At 43.3% G+C, this 23632-nt stretch overlaps 1 protein-coding gene across 3 annotated transcripts in view; it reads right to left on the bottom strand.

Annotated features, from left to right (window-relative positions):
* Nucleotides 1–5594: 5594 nt before the first annotated feature.
* Nucleotides 5595–23632, bottom strand: part of LOC139546620 (SEC14 domain and spectrin repeat-containing protein 1) — a 29212-nt gene continuing 11174 nt past the window's right edge. For 2 of the 3 annotated variants that reach the window (XM_071355210.1, XM_071355211.1), the window contains exons 7-20: nucleotides 20978–21091; nucleotides 20483–20577; nucleotides 20324–20379; nucleotides 18424–18527; nucleotides 18171–18281; nucleotides 14162–14284; nucleotides 11684–11878; nucleotides 11217–11331; nucleotides 9225–9384; nucleotides 8957–9038; nucleotides 8662–8784; nucleotides 8371–8562; nucleotides 7484–7614; nucleotides 5595–7199 (exon numbers count right to left, since the gene is read on the bottom strand). In XM_071355210.1, coding sequence (XP_071211311.1) covers nucleotides 6917–7199; nucleotides 7484–7614; nucleotides 8371–8562; nucleotides 8662–8784; nucleotides 8957–9038; nucleotides 9225–9384; nucleotides 11217–11331; nucleotides 11684–11878; nucleotides 14162–14284; nucleotides 18171–18281; nucleotides 18424–18527; nucleotides 20324–20379; nucleotides 20483–20577; nucleotides 20978–21091 — 1884 coding nt within the window. In that variant the 3' untranslated portion in view covers nucleotides 5595–6916. The remainder of the gene's footprint in view (nucleotides 7200–7483; nucleotides 7615–8370; nucleotides 8563–8661; nucleotides 8785–8956; nucleotides 9039–9224; nucleotides 9385–11216; nucleotides 11332–11683; nucleotides 11879–14161; nucleotides 14285–18170; nucleotides 18282–18423; nucleotides 18528–20323; nucleotides 20380–20482; nucleotides 20578–20977; nucleotides 21092–23632) is intronic. The other variant, XM_071355212.1, reaches the window with a different exon arrangement.

Genomic DNA, 23632 nt, shown 5'->3' with positions numbered 1-23632 from the left:
AATACACATCTTCTTATTCCGAACCAGTGTTCTTCAATATTCCATTGGGTATTCTATTCTGCCATTTGGTCTTTTTTACATATTTTATTTACATAGGCCACATGGTTACAGTAATACGTCAGTAAGGTATGTAATTTTGCCCTCTTTTCATATTGTAGCGACCCTGGTTTATAAGGGTGGATATCGACTCTGCCACTTGAGCATGTTTTTGTGTGGCACAGTCGATGGCTAGCTGGGCTTCGGGCCAGAAAGTTGAGGATTCAAGCCATGCTTTCTGCCTGTTTCATTACTCTTAATGGGATAATCCACCCCCAGAAATAAAAATCCTGAAATCCCTGTCAATTTCGTGAAAGATTATGTTCTATCAGTGGGGGGAAAAAATAAAAATCTCCATGATTTAACTTCTATGTGATCCGTCTGTGAAATCAGGAAATCGTGTAGGAACGCGTCATACATGGTTCTGTCACTGGGGATAACACACTATCGCATTTCATAACGCATTTAAAACAATTAACTGCACTCCAGCTCGCCAACTTAGCCAATAGATGGTATGGTCATACTTGTCTAGAACACATCCATCCGTTTATATCGTCATGACAAAGTATATTTCGCTTAGATGTGCTCAATCTAAACAGTGTACCAAATTATTCAACAGTTTATCCTTTAAGTACCATCTCGTAATGCGCCCTGTGTCTATGGGGAAAGTGTGAAAGGACTCTGTACTTGCTCTGAGCAGAGGCAAACTGCAAATTGAACTCGTGAGATATACTCCTTAATTGATAGTGCCGTTTTTTAGGCGATTTTACAGCTATCTAACTACATCACATGCTGATTCTGGCTCTGGTATTGTGTGTAGCTACGTTTGCTAGCTAATAAGCCCAAAGATAGCATTGTATTGTGGGATTTGCAACGATTTTCACATGTTGCTACCAACCTCGTTATAATAACAAAGTGAAACATTTGTTCACAAAAAAAATATTATTTTCTCATAGTGTTTTTTTTAAAACACTGTTTAACTTAGTGGTTCGGGGTGGAACCAACGGCATTCTGAAAATGACACCTCATTACACAGTACTTGCTTTGATACCATATTTATATTACAATAGGTGTACTGAAATATTAAATATAGAAGTGAACTTGCTTGCCACCCAGCTGCCTGTAAATTATGCCTACAGTTCAGAAGTGTTTGTGCATATATTATGACGACATTTTGTGATGTTTTTGTTAGTTTTGGACTTTGGTAAGCTTTTTTTCGGCTGTTCGGGCACACCCTTTCGTCCACGATTGGTCAACTGTAGGGATTCTTCAATAAAGTCGTTGTCATTCAACGAGAGACGATTCGTTTTCATGCACATTTTTTTCATAGAAAAATACTGCCTCAAACATCTTAGTTAGATGTAAAATTGCATGACTAAGATCTCCTCTGCAAAAACATCAAAGTTAATGACAGATTTCTTTCAGTTATGTTAGAATCATTCAGACTATTTTGAGGAAGTGTATACTGGCTACAGTGTCAAAATTGACAAACAGTACTATTGTGTTTTTTTTATTTCGTTTTTCAAGCGAAGGTCTTTAAAGGGAGTATGCGAGCATCTTGTTCAGTTCGCCTAGCTCAGGGTTTCCCAAACTCTGTCCTGGGGCCCACCCTGGGTGCACGTTTTGTTTTTTTGCCCTAGCACTACACAGCTGATTCAATTGGCCAACTCATTATCAAGCTTTGATTATTTGAATCAGCTGTGTAGCGCTAGGGGAAAACCCTAAACGTGCAACCAGGTGGAGGCCCCAAGACTGAGTTTGGGAAACCCTGGCCTAGCTGACTTTGGCTAGCCGCCAGCCAAACTGAAGCATGTATTAATTTAGCCGATTTGAAAACGTTTCTCAAACGGAATGAAATTGGGATAAACATACCTTAATTTGTCCAATAAAAACTCTTGTTTGCAACTGTTGGACTAATGATTACACCCTAGATCAGCTAGATGCAGGCAAGAAAAGTACATTCTGTTCATAGCTGTATATACTATCTAGTCCTCACCTTCAATGTTTTAAATAAATATAGTGTTTTAACGTAGGCTATTTATTTATTTGTTAAGGACAGATACAATGATTCAATGTTTTAATTGTATCTATTCCTAACAGATTAGGCTCTCATGATCTATTTATCTATTATTAACTCTACTCTAAAACTCTTATAAACCATCTAATAATAAAAAGTCAAAGTCGTAACAGTTTTAGTTAAAAGCCCATCTTTTATTCAAGCAGACTTTGACATCTCTACACTACGGTCGTGAGGGAGAAGCAGAAAAGGGCGGTTAGGCCAGGTAGGTTACCTGACCTGTCTAACGCCTCCTGCGGCCCCCTCTCCTTTGATGCCAGGTCACCCTGGGTCGGCGGCGCCCGCAGACAGGGTGGCTTGTGGGTGCTCTGCGATGACGAACTTTGGGACAGGTAGGGACATCTCAGGGCATTGTGCCCTCTTCTATCCCTCTTCTCCGTTTTATCTGTCTGGTTGAAGGTCAGGTTGGGCAAGGTACAAGTGGGAGGGGTGGAGTTCTCCTTTCGTCATCCTCGTCTTGATTTGATTAAAACAAACTTTAATGGATCATTTTTTTTAAAGAAGTAAAGTAAAGAAAATAATAAAATAAAATAGAGGAGGAGGAGGGGTTGGGTAGAGGGTACGAACCCAGTTTAGGGTAAGGGGTTTGGTTTGGGGTAAATAATTGTATTTAAAATAGAAAGTAGGAGATGGAAACTTCAGGGTATGGGAGGGGGTGGTGGTTTGTGAATGGTTGTGGTTTATGTTTTTTGTGTTTTCCATCTTTCAACAGGAGTTGCAGAGAGGATTACGCACATGTCTTCTCCAGAGCAGCAACATACCATCTACAGGGCGTTCTGAATTTTAGGTAAGTAATTAGGTAGGTATTCATGATAAAAGGCCACTTTGGGAAAGTATGCATGTTTTAAAACATGTTTTAAAAAGACAATTATTTTAATTGTTTTATGTAAAACATTCTTAAAAGCTGTTCTTAAAAGCTGACAGCCTCTGTGCTTCTCCATAGGTGGGTTGAAATGAGTTGGATAGCAAACATTTATATAATGTCAGCCTCCAGTGTTGTTAAGAGTTAACTGAAAAAAGAAATCAACTTACAGTGCAGTAAAACTGTGGTTTAGATTGCTAAAATGTCAGCTTCTATTGCAGTGCCCCACCATCCTTGACGTGGGTTTAAAAGGGTATAATGGTTTAAACTAAGTCCAGTGGTTAAAAAACAGGAGTTAAAATGTTAAAATATCAGCGGGAGAAAGAGCGTATATAATCATAATAAAATGTAACAGATATCCACTCTAAAATGGTTTTAAAAGAGGTTTAGAACTGATAACAATGCTCAATATTTAAGAAGCACAGAGGGGGGTGCTGGATAAAAATCGGTGTGGGTTGGCTTGTTCATCCTCAATCATGGACTTCAGAGATGGGTTTTCCACTGACCTGAGTGTAAACCTGCACCCAAGAACGGCCATCCTCTCCTCAGCTGTTCTCAGTCCTAAAGGTTCATGTAGTGCGTGTTTGTGTACGTGGGGAGTCTGTATGCCATCTTGATGGTAAGGTTGTGAATGGTCTGAAGTTTTCTGACGTGAGACTTCCCCACTTTACACCAGGCTGGTGTAGCATGCTCAAAGAGCGGCCGAATGCACCTCTGGTAGACTCGATGGCGGTTCCTGGGGAGGCTCCTCCTTTTCTTTTACAGAGTACCCTCAGGTGGTTCAGGCACTTCCTTCCCTCCTTCTCCAGGCAGTCTGTGGGCACGCCAGGACATGTTTTCTTGGAATGTGACCCCAAGGAACTTGACCGTTGGGGTCGTCTGGAGTGCCTGTCCATACAGTTTAAGGTCCACTTGCTTAGTTCCTTTGGGGCGCCTGGCGAAGGGGAGTGGGTCTTCACGGGGTTAAGCTTGCCCCGCCACAGATTTGCCCAGTTCTTGATCTCTGTTATGCACTTCTGTAGCTTTTTTCCTGCATGGGCAAAGTTCACAGAGGAGGCCCAAAAACAGAGATTGTCTGCGAACTGGGCCACATGTCCCTCTCTTGGGTGGGGGTAATAAATATCACAGATGTACATTAAAAACAGTAGAGAGCTGAGGGTGGAGCATTGGGGTACTTCCGCCTCTGGAGAGAACCTGGATGATGTGGCTTCTCCTACTCCCATGCAATCTCCCGCTGATTTAAAAAGCTGTTTAAAAGAGTGACCATCTGAGTGGGGAGTTTCAGGTTTGTATCTGATAGCCTATAGATGAGCCCATTGTGCCACATCTTATCAAACGCCTTTTCACTGTCGAAGAAGACAGCCACCGCCACCTCTTTTTTTGTTGAACCCACTTTGTACAGCTTCGGCCAGGCTCAGGATGTTGATCTCTTCTTCCTGAAGCTGGCCTGATGTACTCTGAGTGCTCCGCTGTTGTTGAAGCGCCTCTGGAGCCGGCTAGCCAGGACCCTCTTCAGCAGCTTCAAGAGGTGGATTGGCCTATAGGTGGCTGGCTGGTGAGGGTCCTTACCTGGCTTGGGGATCATTGTGACAACCGCCGACTTCCAGGGCTTGGGGAAATGTGCGGTGTCGATAGTGTCCTCCCCTGGTGCCTTGATCTTCAGTTTCTTGATGTGCTCTTGCAGCTCTGTGACAGGAGTGATGAGGGGGGTGGGGATAAAAACCTGACGGTCAATGATGGTCTTTCACTCAGGGTCAAACAGGGGGCCACCAGGGCAAGAGTGTATGTTTTTCAGATGGTCTTCAAAAACATTGGCCTTCTCCCTGTCCTCCACTATTTTGCCTTGTTATTTTAGTTTTGTGACCTTGCTTTAGCTTTTCTTCATGTTGAGTTGGTGGATTTTCTGCCAGAATGTTCTGGGCTTGGGATCATTGTTTAGGTCTGAGTAAAATGTGTCTTGTTTTCTCCATCCCTCTCTTTCTTCATTTATATTCTTATTTGTGCTCGTAGTTGGTTAACTCTGTGTTTTACCTCAGTTGGCCTTGTTATCATGAATTCTCTCCTCAGCTCCCTTTTCTGGTGGATAAGGAGTAATGGAGCACCATGCACAGACTTCATGGAGACCACTGGCTATGACGAGGATTTGGCCCATCAGGACGGCCCTCTGGTCCAGGCATAGGGGTTTGGGTCACAGGGGGGCAGAACAAGAGCTTTGGTAATTGTGGTTTCCCAGTCTGCAGTTTTGTAATCATGTTGGATTCTTCTATGTACAGACTGGGATTGAAGGCAGAGGGAGGTGAGGATAAGAGAGCAGGGGGTCTCTTTTGTAGGGCTTGAGGGGGGCGGGAGTGATGTCATCATGGGATAAATGATGCAATAATTATTAATGACAGTTTGAATTTTGCCTATTCTCATACTGCACTGACTACACACACCTTGAAGATTTTTGAATGCTTGGCAGCTTTTTTGAAAGCCCTCAAATATCCTATTCAATCTGACAACTGGTAAAGTTAAGTTATTCTGTAAAATAAGCCTTTGTGTAAAATATAATGTTAAGCATGATATGTTTTAAGCAGTCTTACAAGACAATGGTCAAATAATTACATTCTCTCCAAGAAATCTTTCAAATGTTTGCTTGTTTATTTCACAGGACCCCAATTTTCAAGAAATATATGATAAGCCTCGCAAACCTAAAAACAACAAGCATTATGACTTTCACTGATATGTAAAATACCAATATACAAAACAAAATAAATATAGAATTAATATTTCAATAGCATGCCTCACAATGCAAAAGGCATATGTACTTTATGTATACATTACATTTACATTTAAGTCATTTAGCAGACGCTCTTATCCAGAGCGACTTACAAATTAGAATGACAACTATGAAGAGATGAAGCCTAATTTTCCAAATCACATTTTATTAATAAAAACAAAGCCCTGGATCTACCACTCTAATCTAGGTTTATAACAAAGCTCTGATTTTACATTGTACCTTGATGCATACAAGTAACACAGCCTAAATGTCTTAAAAGCTGGTTGACGGCACCCATCCATCTGCACAATATACAAGTCTGTCTACACCGGAAACAGTCGGCTGGGCAGTTAGTGCCTTATTCAAACGCCTTCAGAATGAATTTACATTACTGACATCTTTTTACACGTGAAGGTATTGCGGGGGAAGAAAAACAACAGTGGGAAAATATAAAATACATTGCTTATAGTCAAACAAGGCAGTCTGACAAAGAGAACGGCCTAGAAACTCTACAGCACCTGTAAGGTAAAAGGAGAGATAGATGATGCTTTGCTTTCTGTACATTCTAGAAGGTTTAGTAGCACCATGTAAAAGCTCGAGTCAACTGTCTTAAGGGCTTTTCCCACTACATGTTCTTAGCCCAGGGCAAACCTTAACCCTGGTTGAAAACTAGCCCTGGGCTACGTGCAGTGTGAACGCGACTTAAGAGGGACAAGCGACAGGCAAGGTAAAGCTTTAAGGGAAATAGTCAATTTCAGTACAGTCAGTGCTTTCAGCCTCTTCATTTTTGTTTCCTCCCCTCATCTCCATGTCATGTGCGGTAAGCAATGTAAGTTGATCTCAGAACCATATTCTATCTTTAACTGCTCTTAGTAAGTTAATATGGCTTGGCGAGGCAGAGTACAACAGATGGAAGGAATGCAGTCACACCGGGTGATTGACAGGATTTTAGTTCTGGAGCACGTTATGGTCAGGCGCTGTGTTGACATGATGACAAATGTCAGAGGTGTTCTTTCCTGTCCTGAATCTCTGGTGGACTGCTGGCTGCTGCTGCTCTGTAGCCTGGTCCCAGATCTGTTTATGCTGTCTTGTAAACTCCTATGATTGTCACGCCAATGGCCATAGGATTTGTCGAGACAGCACAAACTGATCTGGGACTAGGTTAGCTGTTCAAGGTGCTCCATTAGCTTTTCTGAGTGTTCGTCTCCAGTTCCAGTTCCTCTCCATCTTGTAGTTCTTTGTCCACTTCTTGTAGTTCCTGGTCATCTTGTAGTTCCTCATCTTCTTGTAGTTCTTTGTTCTGGTCATGTATCTGATCATACGAACACTGTAGCTGCTCAACGTCTTCTTCATCTTCATCTTCCTCGTGCAGAGTCAGTTTCCTGTCCTCCACCAGCTTCATCTTGTCCCGGATGTGTACAGCAGAGGACGCCATGTCTCCTGGGCTGCCGAAGTACTGCTCACTCCTAAAGGGGGACATAGCGGAGGGAAGGAATCAACAACAAGGCATCAGCTCTCCTCTTAAAGTGGCATGCATCATTAGATCTTCAAACATCTTCATGTACACTCTACATTGATAAATGGTTATAGTGGATGGATAACATCAGTTGCCAGTGTAAATTAAGTTTGGTACTTGAGGAGTAAATTGGAAATAACTTTACCAGCATTGACGTTAATCCGCACCATGACAAGTTTCAGGGAGTCACTAAAGTCATGCAGGTTTTAGTGTGACCTGTCCTCTGTTTCTTACCCATCTGGGAATATAACAGGGACAGTGAGTCTGTCCAGTAGAGCCTTCCCCACTGTCTCCACCTCCTCATAGGTCTCCTGCTCCACCTCCACTGGGAGATCACCCTGCTCTGGGCTGGCTTGGACCAGCACCTGGGATGGAGAAGACAGTGTTGTGTTCATATTTCAGAACAACATATGGATTCTTTAGACATTCAGAATGGTGAAAACAGAGAGCCACAAACATCACTAACCCAAACAGGTCTAGAATAGATACAAATACAAAATATGTTACAACTTCCCCGGTCTCCCCTTAATAATAGCCTAGTGAGCACAACTTTCAAACAATTTCCCCCACTCTTCCCTACCAGCGAATCGAAGGAAATTCCGATGAGCGCAACAAAGTTTTGGATATTTTTCAATGAAAGTAAAGGACAGTAATGTTACCAGTAAAGTAGGACGCCCAGGTTTTAATAGGTGATAATAAGACAGTGTCATGAAAGGAGTGTGGTTGTTTGGCCTGGCAAAGTGGTTTTATGGCTGACTGAATGGGAGCTGATAATTATGAGTCTTTTACTCCGCTGGTCTTGGCTGCTCTCGGGAAGAAATGACGAGTCCTCATTGTCCGAGACGAGTCAAGACTAAGTAAAAATGTGTCCAACACAGAGACAAGACCGAGACACTCAATATATGGTCTCGAGACTGGACTCACTACAACACTGATCATTAAAGAGGCTGCTCTGGAGTTCAGTTGCTAATTGTTTACCTAAAATGTTGGATTGAGTGTTGCCTGTCATCACTACCTTCTGTCATGAAACCCCACAACCCATAGGTTTTCCATAGACTCGAAAAAGCCTTTTCTTGGTGTCTCATTCTTTACACAGTAACTATTGTCCATTCTCCACCCACCTTCTCAGCTGCGGTGTGGAAAGAGCATGCCATTTCCAGCCGATGAACCCTCTCCTCAGAGGTGACAGTGAACTGTTTCCAGACCCGGTTGAGGCGTGGCAGGGTGTCACCAGAGGAGCGCGTGGTGCAGCGTAGAGACTGACACAACACCACCGTCGCCTGAAGCAGCTGACGGCCGTAGTCATAGGTGCTCTGAAACACAGAGAGAGGGAGATGATCAGGGTTGTGTTAATGTGTTCAGGGTTGTGTTCTGTACATGTATGTCAACAGCTTGCCACGAGAGATCAGTACCTGTGCAACATCCACAAATTTCTTGTGTTTCTCCAGCAGCGCTTTGGTTTCCTGTGCATCGTCCCCGAGCCTTATGTGGGTCTTCAGGAGAGCATCCAGCAGCTCACCAAGCCACTCCACCGCCTGGGAATCAACACAGGTATGAGGTTTACAAGGTCTTCTTAACAACAAAAACAATATGTCAATAATAACAATACAACACATCAGTGACATGTTGAAATATGCAACCCAGAACCAAAGATTAAACTAACAAACAGACTGACAGAGATGAAGAAGGGAAGGTCCATAGACTGACCTGTGATGCATCTTCCTCACACTTGAAAAGCTGGACCATCTGAAGCATCTTCAGTCTCCTCACATCCACCATGTCTTCACATCTAGACAGAACCAAAACACTCTTAAAACATGACAATGGTCATTTCCATGTCAATATCCATGGCAACGGCCAAAATTCTATGATATTCCAGAAATTGTCTGACTCGTGGAAGCTTTGTAAACAACTTCAGCATTATCTGGAGCAGCTGCAGCCCTGCCCGCTCAGGAAAAAAGACATCTGGGCAAACCTTTGTTTCCGGAGTTGCATGTCCTCCATAACTCCTTGGATATGATCAATGTTTTCTTTGTTCTCAATGGGCACGTCCTTCCCATAGGACCAGGTTGTCTGGTTAGACATCTGATCCATCACGACCTGACCTTTCTCCCTCAGGCCTGCCAGGGATCCCTCTGGACAGAGCATCACAGCAGAGAATATTCCTCAATAACCAAACTAACACTACTGATAGTTATAAAATATTCGAACCAAACCTTATTCTTGCAGTTATCCATCTACAGTTGAAGTCGGAAGTTTACATACACTTAGGTTGGAGTCATTAAAACTCGTTTTTCAACCACTCCACAAATTTCTTGTTAACAAACGATAGTTTGTCGGTTAGGACATCTACTTTGTGCATGACACAGGTCACGTTTCAAACAATTGTTTACAGACAGATTATTTCACTTATAATTCACTGTATCACAATTGCAGTGGATCAGAAGTTTACATACACTAAGTTGACTGTGCCTTTAAACAGCTTGGAAAATTCCAGAAAATTATGTCATGGCTTTAGAAGCTTCTGATAGGCTAATTGACATAATTTGAGTCAATTGGAGGTGTACCTGTGGATGTATTTCAAGGCCTACCTTCAAACTCAGTGCCTCTTTGCTTGACATCAAGGGAAAATCAAAAGAAATCAGCCAAGACCTCAGAAAAAAAACTGGTAGACCTCCACAAGTCTGGTTCATCCTTGGGAGCAATTTCCAAATGCCTGAAGGTACCACGTTCATCTGTACAAACAATAGTACGCAAGTATAAACACCATGGGACCACGCAGCCATCATACCGCTCAGGAAGGAGACTCGTTCTGTCTCCTAGAGATGAACGTACTTTGGTGCGAAAAGTGCAAATCAATCCCAGAACAACAGCAAAGGACCTTGTGAAGATGCTGGAGGAAACAGGTACAAAAGTATCTATATCCACAGTAAAACGAGTCCAATATCGACATAACCCGAAAGGCCGCTCAGCAAGGAAGAAGCCACTGCTCCAAAACCGGCATAAAAAAAGACAGACTATGGTTTGCAACTGCACATGGGGACAAAGATCGTACTTTTTGGAGAAATGTCCTCTGGTCTGATGAAACAAAAATAGAACTGTTTGGCCATAACGACCATCGTTTTGTTTGGAGGAAAAAGGGGGATGCTTGCAAGCCAAAGAACACCATCCCAACCGTGAAGCACGAGGGTGGCAGCATCATGTTGTGGGGGTGCTTTGCTGCAGGAGGGACTGGTGCACTTCACAAAATAGATGGCATCATGAGAGAGGAAAATTATATGGATATATTAAAGCAACATCTCAAGACATCAGTCAGGAAGTTAAATCTTGGTCGCAAATGGGTCTTCAAAAGGGACAATGACCCCAAGCATACTTCCAAAGTTGTGGCAAAATGGCTTAAGGACAACAAAGTCAAGGTATTGGAGTGGCCATCACAAAGCCCTGACCTCAATCCTATAGAAAATTTGTGGGCAGAATTGAAAAAGCGTGTGCGAGCAAGGAGGCCTACAAACCTGACTCAGTTACACCAACTCTGTCAGGAGGAATGGGCCAAAATTCACCCAACTTATTGTGGGAAGCTTGTAGAAGGCTACCCGAAACGTTTGGCCCAAGTTAAACAATTTAAAGGCAATGCTACCAAATACTAATTGAGTGTATGTAAACTTCTGACCCACTGGGAATGTGATGAAAGAAATAATGATTTATTTCAGCTTTTATTTCTACTATTATTCTGACATATCACATTCTTAAAATAAAGTGGTGATCCTAACTGACCTAAGACAGGCAATTTTTACTAGGATTAAATGTCAGGAATTGTGAAAAACTGAGTTTAAATGTATTTGGCTAAGGTGTATGTAAACTTCCGACTTCAACTGTAAATAAGACAGAGTTTGTTTCTTTTAAAAATAATGATAAATTAATAATAACATTACAAAAATGAATAGTAATAGAATAGAATAGAACTTACCAACACTCTTGAGTTTCTCCTCGAGGTGTTTGAGTGTTTGTTGGATGGCAGCCCCGTCAGTGGGGGCCACGTCTGCACAGAGCATGCCCAGTAGACCATCCAGTTGCTGGGACAGCTGGGAGGGTAAACTGGGGCGTTAGTACAAAGGCAACACAAAGCTGTAGTCCATACAGTTAGTCCATATTGTTATGATTGAATCCCAAATCAACCCCCACTCCTTCACCCCTAGGCCCTTATGTAGATTGGAGGACTTGATAAGTGTAAGCAATATGGGTGGTGGTAGCTCCATCTTGCCATCTGATTGTTGCCATATTGCTTTCACATATCGATCTACAGTACACAAATGTCAAGGGACTGGCCCTAGGTACTGACTTGGTGATTTAGAGTAAGAATCACTGTCGCTCTTGAGGTATTTTGCTATTATCAAATAAATTCAATCAATCAATGAATTCATCCATGAAACATACATCCTGCGCGGTGCCGTGGAACTCGTGTGCTGACTGCAGTACGTTCTGCCTGGACTCCAGTTGGCTGGCCTGTCTGTAACAGACATCACTGAGCTGCTGCTGTAGACCCTTCAGCTCCACTAGGTCCTCCTCGTCTCCAGCACTCAGCAACGCTGCTATCTGCTGGTTCAGCTCCACATACACAGCAAACCACTCCTGGGGATACACAACCAATAACACACACATTATTACACTGCAAACCATTCCAGGAAATAAACAACCAATAAGACATTATCATACACAGCAAGCAATCTTGTATATACACAACCAATAAGACATTATCATACACAGCAAGCAATCCTGTATATACACAACCAATAAGACATTATCATACACAGCAAGCAATCCTGTATATACACAACCAATAACACATTATCATACACAGCAAGCAATCATGTATATACACAACCAATAACACATTATCATACACAGCAAGCAATCATGTATATACACAACCAATAACACATTATCATACACAGCAAGCAATCCTGTATATACACAACCAATAACACATTATCATACACAGCAAGCAATCATGTATATACACAACCAATAACACATGATCATACACAGCAAGCAATCCTGTATATACACAACCAATAACACATTATCATACACAGCAAGCAATCCTGTATATACACAACCAATAACACATTATCATACACAGCAAGCAATCCTGTATATACACAACCAATAACACATTATCATACACAGCAAGCAATCATGTATATACACAACCAATAAGACATTATCATACACAGCAAGCAATCATGTATATACACAACCAATAACACATTATCATACACAGCAAGCAATCATGTATATACACAACCAATAAGACATTATCATACACAGCAAGCAATCATGTATATACACAACATTTACATTTACATTTAAGTCATTTAGCAGACGCTCTTATCCAATAACACATTATCATACACAGCAAGCAATCATGTATATACACAACCAATAACACATTATCATACACAGCAAGCAATCCTGTATATACACAACCAATAACACATTATCATACACAGCAAGCAATCCTGTATATACACAACCAATAACACATTATCATACACAGCAAGCAATCCTGTATATACACAACCAATTACACATTATCATACACAGCAAGCAATCCTGTATATACACAACCAATAACACATGCGTTATTACAGAGCAGAAGAGTCAGACACTACAAAACAAATAACTTATTTTGTGGAGTCACAATTCATACCAGCAAACACAGAAGGTTGTGCTAGTACTGTATACCAACCATACAAATTGTTTCTGTATGAAAGCTGTTAATGTTCAGTTCAGACCTACTGTGTACAGTAATTGAGTTCAATGCTTTTGTACTGTCATTATTACTTAGAGAACACTTAACATTTCTGATCAATAGCTCCACCTGCTGAAGGCTGTGGGATATAACACCACAACAAGGCTCTCTCTTTCTGCCGGTGTGGGTGTCGCTCTCTGCCGGTGTGGGTGTCGCTCTCTGCCGGTGTGGGTGTCGCTCTCTGCCGGTGTGGGTGTCGCTCTCTGCCGGTGTGGGTGTCGCTCTCTGCCGGTGTGGGTGTCGCTCTCTGCCGGTGTGTTTCTGTCTCTAGCCTAATCGTCAATCTTAGCTTTGACCTCGCTCTGGCTTTAGCCTTCCATTCACCCTGGCCAGCTTTCTCTGTTCCGGTCAACAGGGCACGCTCCAGCCCAGAGCAATGATTCATCAGGGTCTTTGATATAAACCCAGCCAGGAGAGACATTAGTTACACCCCACAGCTGTTGCTGCTGCAGTCACTTCCTGGCCTGGACTGACTCTGGTGATTGAGCAGGAAAATACTAATGCCAGCTGTTATTTTGTTAGTGAAATCACACAAACCTTTTCCAGATGTAAACATTGTACCTTATTTACGTCAATGGTTTACCTACATCAGTTTTATTCCATAGTTTTAGTCTAGTACCGCTTTGCCCCCGCTTCTCAGCCCAGAGAGTACTGATCTATGAAAAGCAGATACAGAACACTATGTCTTCTGCCAAGTGCCTTCACTACAGTCTCCTGGCAGCTAACACATTCGTCCTAACAATCTAAATCCATAATTATATTCAGTGACCTAATTATTGGGATCTTCAAGACACTCCAGACATGTACTTCTACTGCAGAGAGCACGAGAGAGAACTAGCAGCTATCTATCTCCACAACTTCTCTGTGAGCATGAACACTGAACAATGAGTGGTGTAACAGAGCTGTGTCCGTGGTGTTATCGTGTCTGTGGTGTCCTTACGCTGTGTTTGCTCTCGATCTCCTTGTGTTTCTGCTGTTTGGATGGGTTGTGTCTTCTGGCCAACTATGTGTCTTGAGTTGTGTGGTATTGTATTATGTTGTGTTGCGTCTGTTTTGTGTCTATTGTGTCTGTAGTGTGTGTTGTTTTATTCTGTCCTTACGCTGTGTTGGCTTTCCATCTCCTCGTGTTTCTGCTGTAGGGCCTGGGAGGCCCTGATAGAATCTCCGATCCCCCACTGTGTTCGGAGCTGCTCTGTGCCAGGCCCCTCCAGCCAATTCACAACCTGCATAGCAACAAGAGAGACCCCATTAACACATGATTGGACACAATCATTGATAAATGCTTCATCACTTCCCCCAGGCCGACCAATGAAATACCTTCCAGGTATCAGAGGTCCCTAATTGGTTGGAAAAAATTTAAATCAGTGTGGGTTTCAATCGGGTAACACTACTTAAAAGCTAGCAGGTGACAACACATATAAAGCATGTATTGGCATTTAAAATGTTGTATAATGAGGCTCATTGTTAAAACAGTGTACCATGTGTTAGCACAGCAATATATTATGCCAAGTTACCTATAAAGTAAATATTGTTCACGATATATTGTACTAATGTTTTCTGTGTGTGTCTACTTGAAACTGACATCCCAGGACAAGATAAGGATAACATGATAAACCTAATTCAACATCTGGTTCAAATACAGAATTATTTAAGGAGGATCAAGAAGAGGTGTTAGAATCCACTGAACTTTGAAAGAGGGATGATAAAATGGTTCAGTGTGTTTTTATTTTATTTATTTTATTTAACCTTTATTTAACCAGGTAGGCAAATTGAGAACACGTTCTCATTTACAATTGCGACCTGGCCAAGATAAAGCAAAGCAGTTCGACACATACAACAACACATAGTTACACATAGTGTTGAGTTTGACAGAGAGGTTTTCGGCATCATCCTTTAGCCTTGCTAAGCAATTCTCCCGCCGGTCTCCTATATAGCTCGGAGAAATACAGCTTACAAACTACTCCCCCTCGCTACACAGCACTACATCTCTACTCCCAGCAGATAAGAACTAGGCCAAACCCCCCTAGTCAAACTAATCCATCATCCTACTGAACAACATCTTCATCCCCATAGCAACAGACTGCTCATTCCGTTAGGATCTAGAATCAAAAATAGAATCCATCCATTCCATGGAACACATCACATCATATCTAAGGATCTGTTCACTTCCTTATAACTTCCTTTTGCACTGGAAAACATTCAAAATGCGGACATCTTTAGATCAGCGGTTCTCAGCCTGGGGCACTAGTACCCCTAAGGGTTTCAGGCAAATCGAAGGTGGTAGCCTATATGGGAAGAATAGTAAGAACATAGGTCAAATGATCAGTTGCACATGACGGAGTACGGAGAACGACTGTTTTAGATGCTAAAGTAGAGTTAAATCTATCGGCCAATGGGAGAAAAGGCATTTTCCCTTCATGGTTACAGAAAGGAAATGAGGTAGTGCCAGCTGCCAAGGAGGAAATGTGCTGAGATGTAGCCATGTGTGCTGACTGCTCATCCTGGCTTTGTCTCAAATCACTATCTTTTCCCTATATAGTGCACTACTTTTGACCAGGGCCCACTAGATATGGGACAATTATTAGACTGAAGGTGAGGACACAGCAGTTCACCTGACAAGACTGAATCCAAACATTACAATGTTGATTTTATGTGCATTTTACATGAATGTATCCAGGTGCATCGGCTAGGTGCAATAAAATGACAAGCGTTTGAGTGAGAGGTCTAACTGGTGTTTTAAAGTGGCCATACACCTCTCCAAAGTGTGCACAGTTCCTAAGTCATTTCAATGCACTTTTTTAACTCAACTATGAGGTGCTTTTTTGAGCTCTCGTGCCATTGAGGAACACACACCCCTGCATCCCCGCCTTTACACAATTACTGTTGATGTTTATGCAATATCCAAGAACGGTCCATCATAAATTGCAATCAGGTCAGGTGGGCATAATTGGAAAGCTTATTCTATTGCCAACATGACTAGCTAAATTATAAAATACGATCTTACAGTGTTAGGCTTTCACAAGGCAATTCAGAGAAGCAGATGGTCATTTTGGTGTACATAGAACGGAGTCATGAGTGCATTCTGATGCGTGGTTTTCTTCCCAAGACAACAAACAGGCTCATTGTGTTCAGGACAACCCTGGGTATAACACCATGTCATCTTGTAACTGAACATCAAACATAGTGATTTTGTATAACCGAGTAAACAAAACATTAAGAACACCTGCTCTTTCTATGACATAGACTGACCAGGTGAATCCATGTGAAAGCTGATTCCTTATTGATGTCACTTGTTAAATCACTTCAAAATCAGTGTAGATGAAGGGGAGGAGATGGGATGAAGGATTTTTAAGCCTTGATACAAGGGTGAATTGGCAAGACAAAATATTTAAGTGCCTTTGAACAGGGTATGGTAGTAGGTGCCAGGTGCACCAGTTTGTGTCAAGAACTGTAACGCTGCTGGGTTTTTTATGCTCAACAGTTTCCTGCGTGTATCAAGAGCAGTCCACCACCCAAAGGGCATCTAGCTAACTTGACACAACTGTGGGAAGCATTGGAGTCAACATGGACCAGCATCTCTGTGGAATGCTCTCGACACCTTGTAGAGTCCATGCCCCGATGTATTGAGGCTGTTCTGAGTGCAAAAGGTGGAGGGGGTTTTGCAACTCAATATTAGGAAGGTGTTCCTAATGTTTGGTATTTTCAGTGTATACACAAGTTTTATGATATGGAAATATGAGGTGCACTTTTGGCTTGCTTGTATGACATCAAAGCGGTATTTATTATAATCCTCAACGCATCATCTTTCAAAATACATGAAGTACTCGTAATTTACAGCATTTCCCTCACAAAAATGTGAAAAAAGTTGCCCAATTAGCGGGAGGGATGAGGGCAGCTTTTTGTCACGCGTTGTGTTCAAGTTCAGAATGTCTGTCGTCAAAACCCATACAGAGCTGTGAAACAGAAACCCTGACCTCTGACGTCATGTATAGCATGTCACTGTACAGTCACTGCGTTCCAATTTAGACGCTTATCAGTGTCCAAATGTTCAAACCCTATATGGTGACGAGTGTAAAGGGCTACGACAATTTATCACCGGGGACTGGCTTGAAATACTCCACCGAAGAAGAAAATCAAGTTATGTTGAATCAGGCGCTCCTACACTAGCCTCTGAGTCTAACAACCACTGGGTCCTCCTGGTGAAATGGTCCTCATGTAATCCTGTGGGTGTGTAGCTTGTAAACCTCTCTGAGACAAAGTGCAGAACACAATGGGCAAAAGAGAAGCTTTATTCTTCACGTGTCTCTCTGTCTGGTCACTAGGCTGCTGTGGTTGAAGGTATTGGGCTAAAGTCAAGGCAGTGCGATGTCTGTAATCTGCATTTGTTTGAATCCTGGCATCAGTATTTCACCATGCTGGTGTTTTGGTGCCGTTAGGGCAGTGTGTGTAGGGCACTAGGCAGGTGTTGATGATGTTGGCATTGTGCAGTGTGTTTGGGTGTGTGTAGTATGTTGGTGTGTGTGTAGTGTGTGTTCAGTGTGTATCCAGAGTGTGATATCATAGGGCAGTGTGTGTGCAGTGACCAGCTCGTGTGCAGACTGTGATATCATAGGGCAGTGTGTGTGCAGTGACCAGCTTGTGTGCAGACTGTGATATCAGGGCAGTGTGTGTGCAGTGACCAGCTCGTGTGCAGACTGTGATATCATAGGGCAGTGTGTGTGCAGTGACCAGCTCGTGTGCAGACTGTGATATCAGGGCAGTGTGTGTGCAGTGACCAGCTCGTGTGCAGACTGTGATATCATAGGGCAGTGTGTGTGCAGTGACCAGCTCGTGTGCAGACTGTGATATCATAGGGCAGTGTGTGTGCAGTGACCAGCTCGTGTGCAGACTGTGATATCAGGGCAGTGTGTGTGCAGTGACCAGCTCGTGTGCAGACTGTGATATCAGGGCAGTGTGTGTGCAGTGACCAGCTCGTGTGCAGACTGTGATATCAGGGCAGTGTGTGTGTATTGACCAGCTCGTGTGCAGACTGTGATATCAGGGCAGTGTGTGTGCAGTGACCAGCTCGTGTGCAGACTGTGATATCATAGGGCAGTGTGTGTGCAGTACCTGCATGACCTTGGTCTGTATCTCCTCCAGCTGGGATCGTTTGCTGCGTTGGCGACACACCTCCTGGTACTTAGTGTACTGTTCCCTGAGGGAGTCCAGCAGCTTCATGACCTGAAATAATAGTTTATCTTGTATAGTATTTGTATGTTATGTGTGAATTTTGATGTTATATGTTTACTATACATCTTTACATCTTATCCGACTTGCCATAACTGAAGTTCCCTCTGGGAAAAATGCAGTTATTCTATTGTACCTGTGGCTGGGCCAGTAGCTCGTCATCCATGGGGGACCAGGCCACACCACCTCCCTCTGACCCATTAAACCTCCGCTGCTGCAGCTCTGACAGCAACTCATGACCTGAAGGGGAGAGAGGAGATGGGGATGGTCATAGGGGGAATGGTAGTGAGAGAAATATATATATATATATATGTATGTGTGTGAGAGTGAGAGAGAGACAGCCAGAGAGAGAGACAGAGACAGAGAGAGCCAGAGAGAGAGAGACAGAGACAGCCAGAGAGAGAGAGAGAGAGAGACAGCCAGAGCGAGAGAGAGAGAGAGACAGCCAGAGAGAGAGAGAGAGAGACAGCCAGAGAGAGAGAGAGAGAGAGACAGCCAGAGAGAGAGAGAGAGAGAGACAGCCAGAGAGAGAGAGAGAGAGAGACAGCCAGAGAGAGAGAGAGAGAGACAGCCAGAGAGAGAGAGAGAGAGACAGAGAGAGCCAGAGAGAGAGAGACAGAGAGAGCCAGAGAGAGAGAGACAGAGACAGCCAGAGAGAGAGAGACAGAGACAGCCAGAGAGAGAGAGAGAGACAGCCAGAGAGAGAGAGAGAGAGACAGCCAGAGAGAGAGAGAGAGACAGCCAGAGAGAGAGAGAGAGACAGCCAGAGAGAGAGAGAGAGAGACAGCCAGAGAGAGAGAGAGAGACAGCCAGAGAGAGAGAGAGAGAGAGACAGCCAGAGAGAGAGAGAGAGACAGCCAGAGAGAGAGAGAGAGAGACAGCCAGAGAGAGAGAGACAGAGACAGCCAGAGAGAGAGAGAGAGACAGCCAGAGAGAGAAAGAAACGTGTACTACAGTACATAATGTAGACGACAGCAAGTTCCTCCTTGTCAGCCATTAAGTTGCAATATACATTTCAGAGGTGCATTATTGTGGAGTAGTACTTCGGGGGAAAGATTTGTATTCATTTATTCATAATACCAACATCAACAGCATCCCAACCTCTTTAAACAGAGATTAATTACACTGGAAAGCCTTGCAAGTACGTTCTTCGATAACAGCACATAACAAATAGGACAGAGTATTGTTCTTATATCATGCTCTTATTCTATCTCACGCTGTATCTCCTAGCCTGTCTGTTGTGCCTGTAACAACACAAACAAGAGTGACAGGGCAGCCCAAGCCCTCCTCTTCATTACGCAAGACATTCGCTCAGAGAGCGAGCGAGAAAGAGAGAGTATCAGGCGTTGTGTAGGAAGTATCCCAAATTGCATCCTATTCTCAATATAATGCACTACTTTTAGCAAAGGCCCATGGGTTTCTGGTCAAAAGTAGTGCACTATGTAGGGAATAGGATGCAATTTGGGACACATACAGAGTGAGTTCTTCTGTGGGAAGCACAGTACCAGAGACGCGTTGGGCTGACCGTCCATTCCCCAACCACCAGACAAAGCTCCTTTTATTGGGACAGCTCTGCATGTGCTGGCCTTCCAGGGTTGTGTCCCATAGAACACCCTATTCTCTTTATAGTGCAGTACTTGGCCCTGGTCAGACATAGTGCACTATGAAGGGAACAGGGTGCCATTTGGACTCAGACCAGCTCTGCTCTGGCCTTCCTCTGAATGGGTAAATATTTTCACTGTAGTAAAACCATTCAAGTGACACACTACTCGCCACTAGGCCTGCAAATAAAATTACTGGGTCTACGTCCCAAAAGGGTGCCTTTTGGGACGCACGCTAGGAGTCTGTTTAATGAATGGTTATGCAGAGTGGAAAATGTCTTCTCTGCTGGTGGCGTGCACCATCTCTGCATCCTGTACCATTCAACTGAAATGGAGTTCAGACTGGTTTAGAAACACACAGCTCTACCAGCTAGGCTACCTGGATTCAGCTATTTGTATTAACAATGACTTGTGCACAAAGATTGGTATAATTACCGGTTTGTAGAACTGTTTCAGGATCAAGCGATGGTAGGAAGTTACTATCTGGTGGCCTGGGAGAAAGATAAGTAAGCAATGTGTTTACTGGCCTGTGTGTTCAATTCCCTTTCCTCAATCATGGATACTTAGAGCAAAAATAGATATAATAGTCAATACCTTTCTTTGTCTAATTGGTTGCTTTTCTCACTCTCGTTGATGACCACCAGTTCATCTAGAAGGGATGTGGACTCTTTGGTAAACTTCTCAAAGACCTGAGGAAAAACAAATGAGTAACAATGTACATGCATGTTTGTCACATAACAACAGGATTGGGGTGAATTCCATTTAAACTCAGGAAGTAAACCATATTCAAATTCCACATTTTCCTCATTGAAAAGCATGGAAGAGAATTTCAGTGTACTTCCTGAATTGACTGGAATTGATCCCAACCCTGCATAATGTCATTGTTATATACATTTTCATCTGTAGGATTCAAATGTGATGTCCAAATGTGTGCTATTGTACACAGTCACAGTGCATTTGCTCACAAAACTACCTCCAACTTCCTTCATACTGGACATAGAGACATACAAATGGACTCTGGGGAACTAGATAACAGGGCCTCATTGCCAAAATCCTGAAGTGTCCCTTTAAAATGGTGGCTAGGCTTACCAGTCTTTTGTTCAGCCAGTCCATGTGATCATACACCAAACTTCCTCCGAACTCATCAGTCAGCTGACAGGGTTCGATGTAGCGTGTGAGCTTATTGGCAGATACCAGAATAACCTGGAACAAGAGAACAGACAGGGTCAGAGCCAGTTATTAAATCCCCACTGTGGATTAAGGAATTGTATTATTTCATCATCACGCTAATCTCATCCAAGTTTGGACAGTATAAAAGCATGATTCAAGTTCGTAAAATGTAGAAACAATTGATCAAGTGGAGCAAGGCCTAAACACAGCTGGTGGCATGGTGTGACGGCCTTGCATACTGGTTAAGTTAACAACTTTTCAATGTTAACAACTCACACTGACTAGATAGCGGTAAAGTTTTCAGTTCGACACATCAACGTTGACGTCCCAGACAAACTAGATAGGGATTGGAATAGGATTCTGGGAGAGGCCTATACAGACACATCTCTCTGTAAGCCCTGCGCCTGTTATCTTCTACGGCTGTTCCTCCTGCTTAATACAGGCCTGTTTAGATGTAGCAAGGGGATGGGAGGCAACCGCTGACCATACAGATGAGATGAACACAGCAGAACGTTTTCCACCAGGGACAGACTGGACAGGGAGACCACGGCCCATACAGATGAGATGAACACAGCAGAACGTTTTCCACCAGGGACAGACTGGACAGGGAGACCACGGCCCATACAGATGAGATGAACACAGCAGAACGTTTTCCACCAGGGACAGACTGGACAGGGAGACCACGGCCCATACAGATGAGATGAACACAGCAGAACGTTTTCCACCAGGGACAGACTGGACAGGGAGACCACGGTCCATACAGATGAGATGAACACAGCAGAGGGTCCATATTCAGAAAGATACGTTTTGTCTTTCAGATCATAATGAATAAGACAGCGATGGCCTAATCCTAGATCAGCATTCATACTTTGAGATGATTTATGAATATGGGCCCTGAACTCCAGTCCTCAACACAAACATCCTGGATATGTCCTGTCAGAGTGAAGGAAAATACTTACATCACAATCTCCCAATAACGTCAATTCTCGTCAAGATATCTGCCTGTCTGATGTCATGTGTGGGTGTGTTGAGACGTATCAGATCTATCTGTTTTCAGACACTAATGGAGTGTAAAGTCAGAAATAGATGTCTTGTATTATCACCATGTTGTGATTCATCACCAGCCTATGCTGTGAATATTACTCAGTGAAGATCAGATACTACTTATCCTAACCTGTACACACAGAGACGTAACTCATACTCCCCTCACCCAGAAGATTAAAGTGAGAGCGTGTGCAGCATGAATAAAGAGATGAGAGAGCTTAAAGGTCAAATACAAGTGAACCCTCTGTATCTCAGCAGTCTACCATAATCTGGATGGTTTGTTTTTAATCAAGATTTGCATAATGACATACTCTCCTTTTAAATCCCCCCGGTATGGTGACCCTAAACAAAACATCCTAGCTCCGACCAACCGCATCACACGCTGAAAGCAGAGAACTGACTGGTGTGTGTATCACAATCTGAGAGCAGAAACCTGAGTGGCAGGCTGCCAGCCCCTTGCACACAACCTCAATGTTGGCCATAAGATGCTAAACACACACTCCATCTACAATGCCATCAACCCTGGAGAACTATATAGTTAGGCATCAACCCTGGAGAACTGTATAGTCAGGCATCAAACCTGGAGAACTGTATAGTTAGGCATCAACCCTGGAGAACTGTATAGTTAGGCATCAACCCTGGAGAACTGTGTAGTTAGGCATCAACCCTGGAGAACTGTATAGTTAGGCATCAAACCTGGAGAACTGTGTAGTTAGGCATCAACCCTGGAGAACTGTGTAGTTAGGCATCAACCCTGGAGAACTGTGTAGTTAGGCATCAACCCTGGAGAACTGTGTAGTTAGGCATCAACCCTGGAGAACTGTGTAGTTAGGCATCAACCCTGGAGAACTGTGTAGTTAGGCATCAACCCTGGAGAACTGTGTAGTTAGGCATCAACCCTGGAGAACTGTGTAGTTAGGCATCAACCCTGGAGAACTGTGTAGTTAGGCATCAACCCTGGAGAACTGTGTAGTTAGGCATCAACCCTGGAGAACTGTGTAGTTAGGCATCAACCCTGGAGAACTGTGTAGTTAGGCATCAACCCTGGAGAACTGTGTAGTTAGGCATCAACCCTGGAGAACTGTGTAGTTAGGCATCAACCCTGGAGAACTGTATAGTTAGGCATCAACCCTGGAGAACTGTGTAGTTAGGCATCAACCCTGGAGAACTGTGTAGTTAGGCATCAACCCTGGAGAACTGTATAGTTAGGCATCAACCCTGGAGAACTGTGTAGTTAGGCATCAACCCTGGAGAACTGTGTAGTTAGGCATCAACCCTGGAGAACTGTGTAGTTAGGCATCAACCCTGGAGAACTGTATAGTTAGGCATCAACCCTGGAGAACTGTGTAGTTAGGCATCAACCCTGGAGAACTGTATAGTTAGGCATCAACCCTGGAGAACTGTGTAGTTAGGCATCAACCCTGGAGAACTGTGTAGTTAGGCATCAACCCTGGAGAACTATATAGTTAGGCATCAACCCTGGAGAACTATATAGTTAGGCATCAACCCTGGAGAACTATATAGTTAGGC

This window comes from Salvelinus alpinus, chromosome 20 (genome assembly GCF_045679555.1).
Source record: "Salvelinus alpinus chromosome 20, SLU_Salpinus.1, whole genome shotgun sequence".
Classification (NCBI taxonomy): Eukaryota; Metazoa; Chordata; class Actinopteri; order Salmoniformes; family Salmonidae; genus Salvelinus; species Salvelinus alpinus.
The sequence above is the reverse complement of the archived record's forward strand: the minus strand, read 5'-3'. Positions and strand labels throughout refer to the sequence as shown.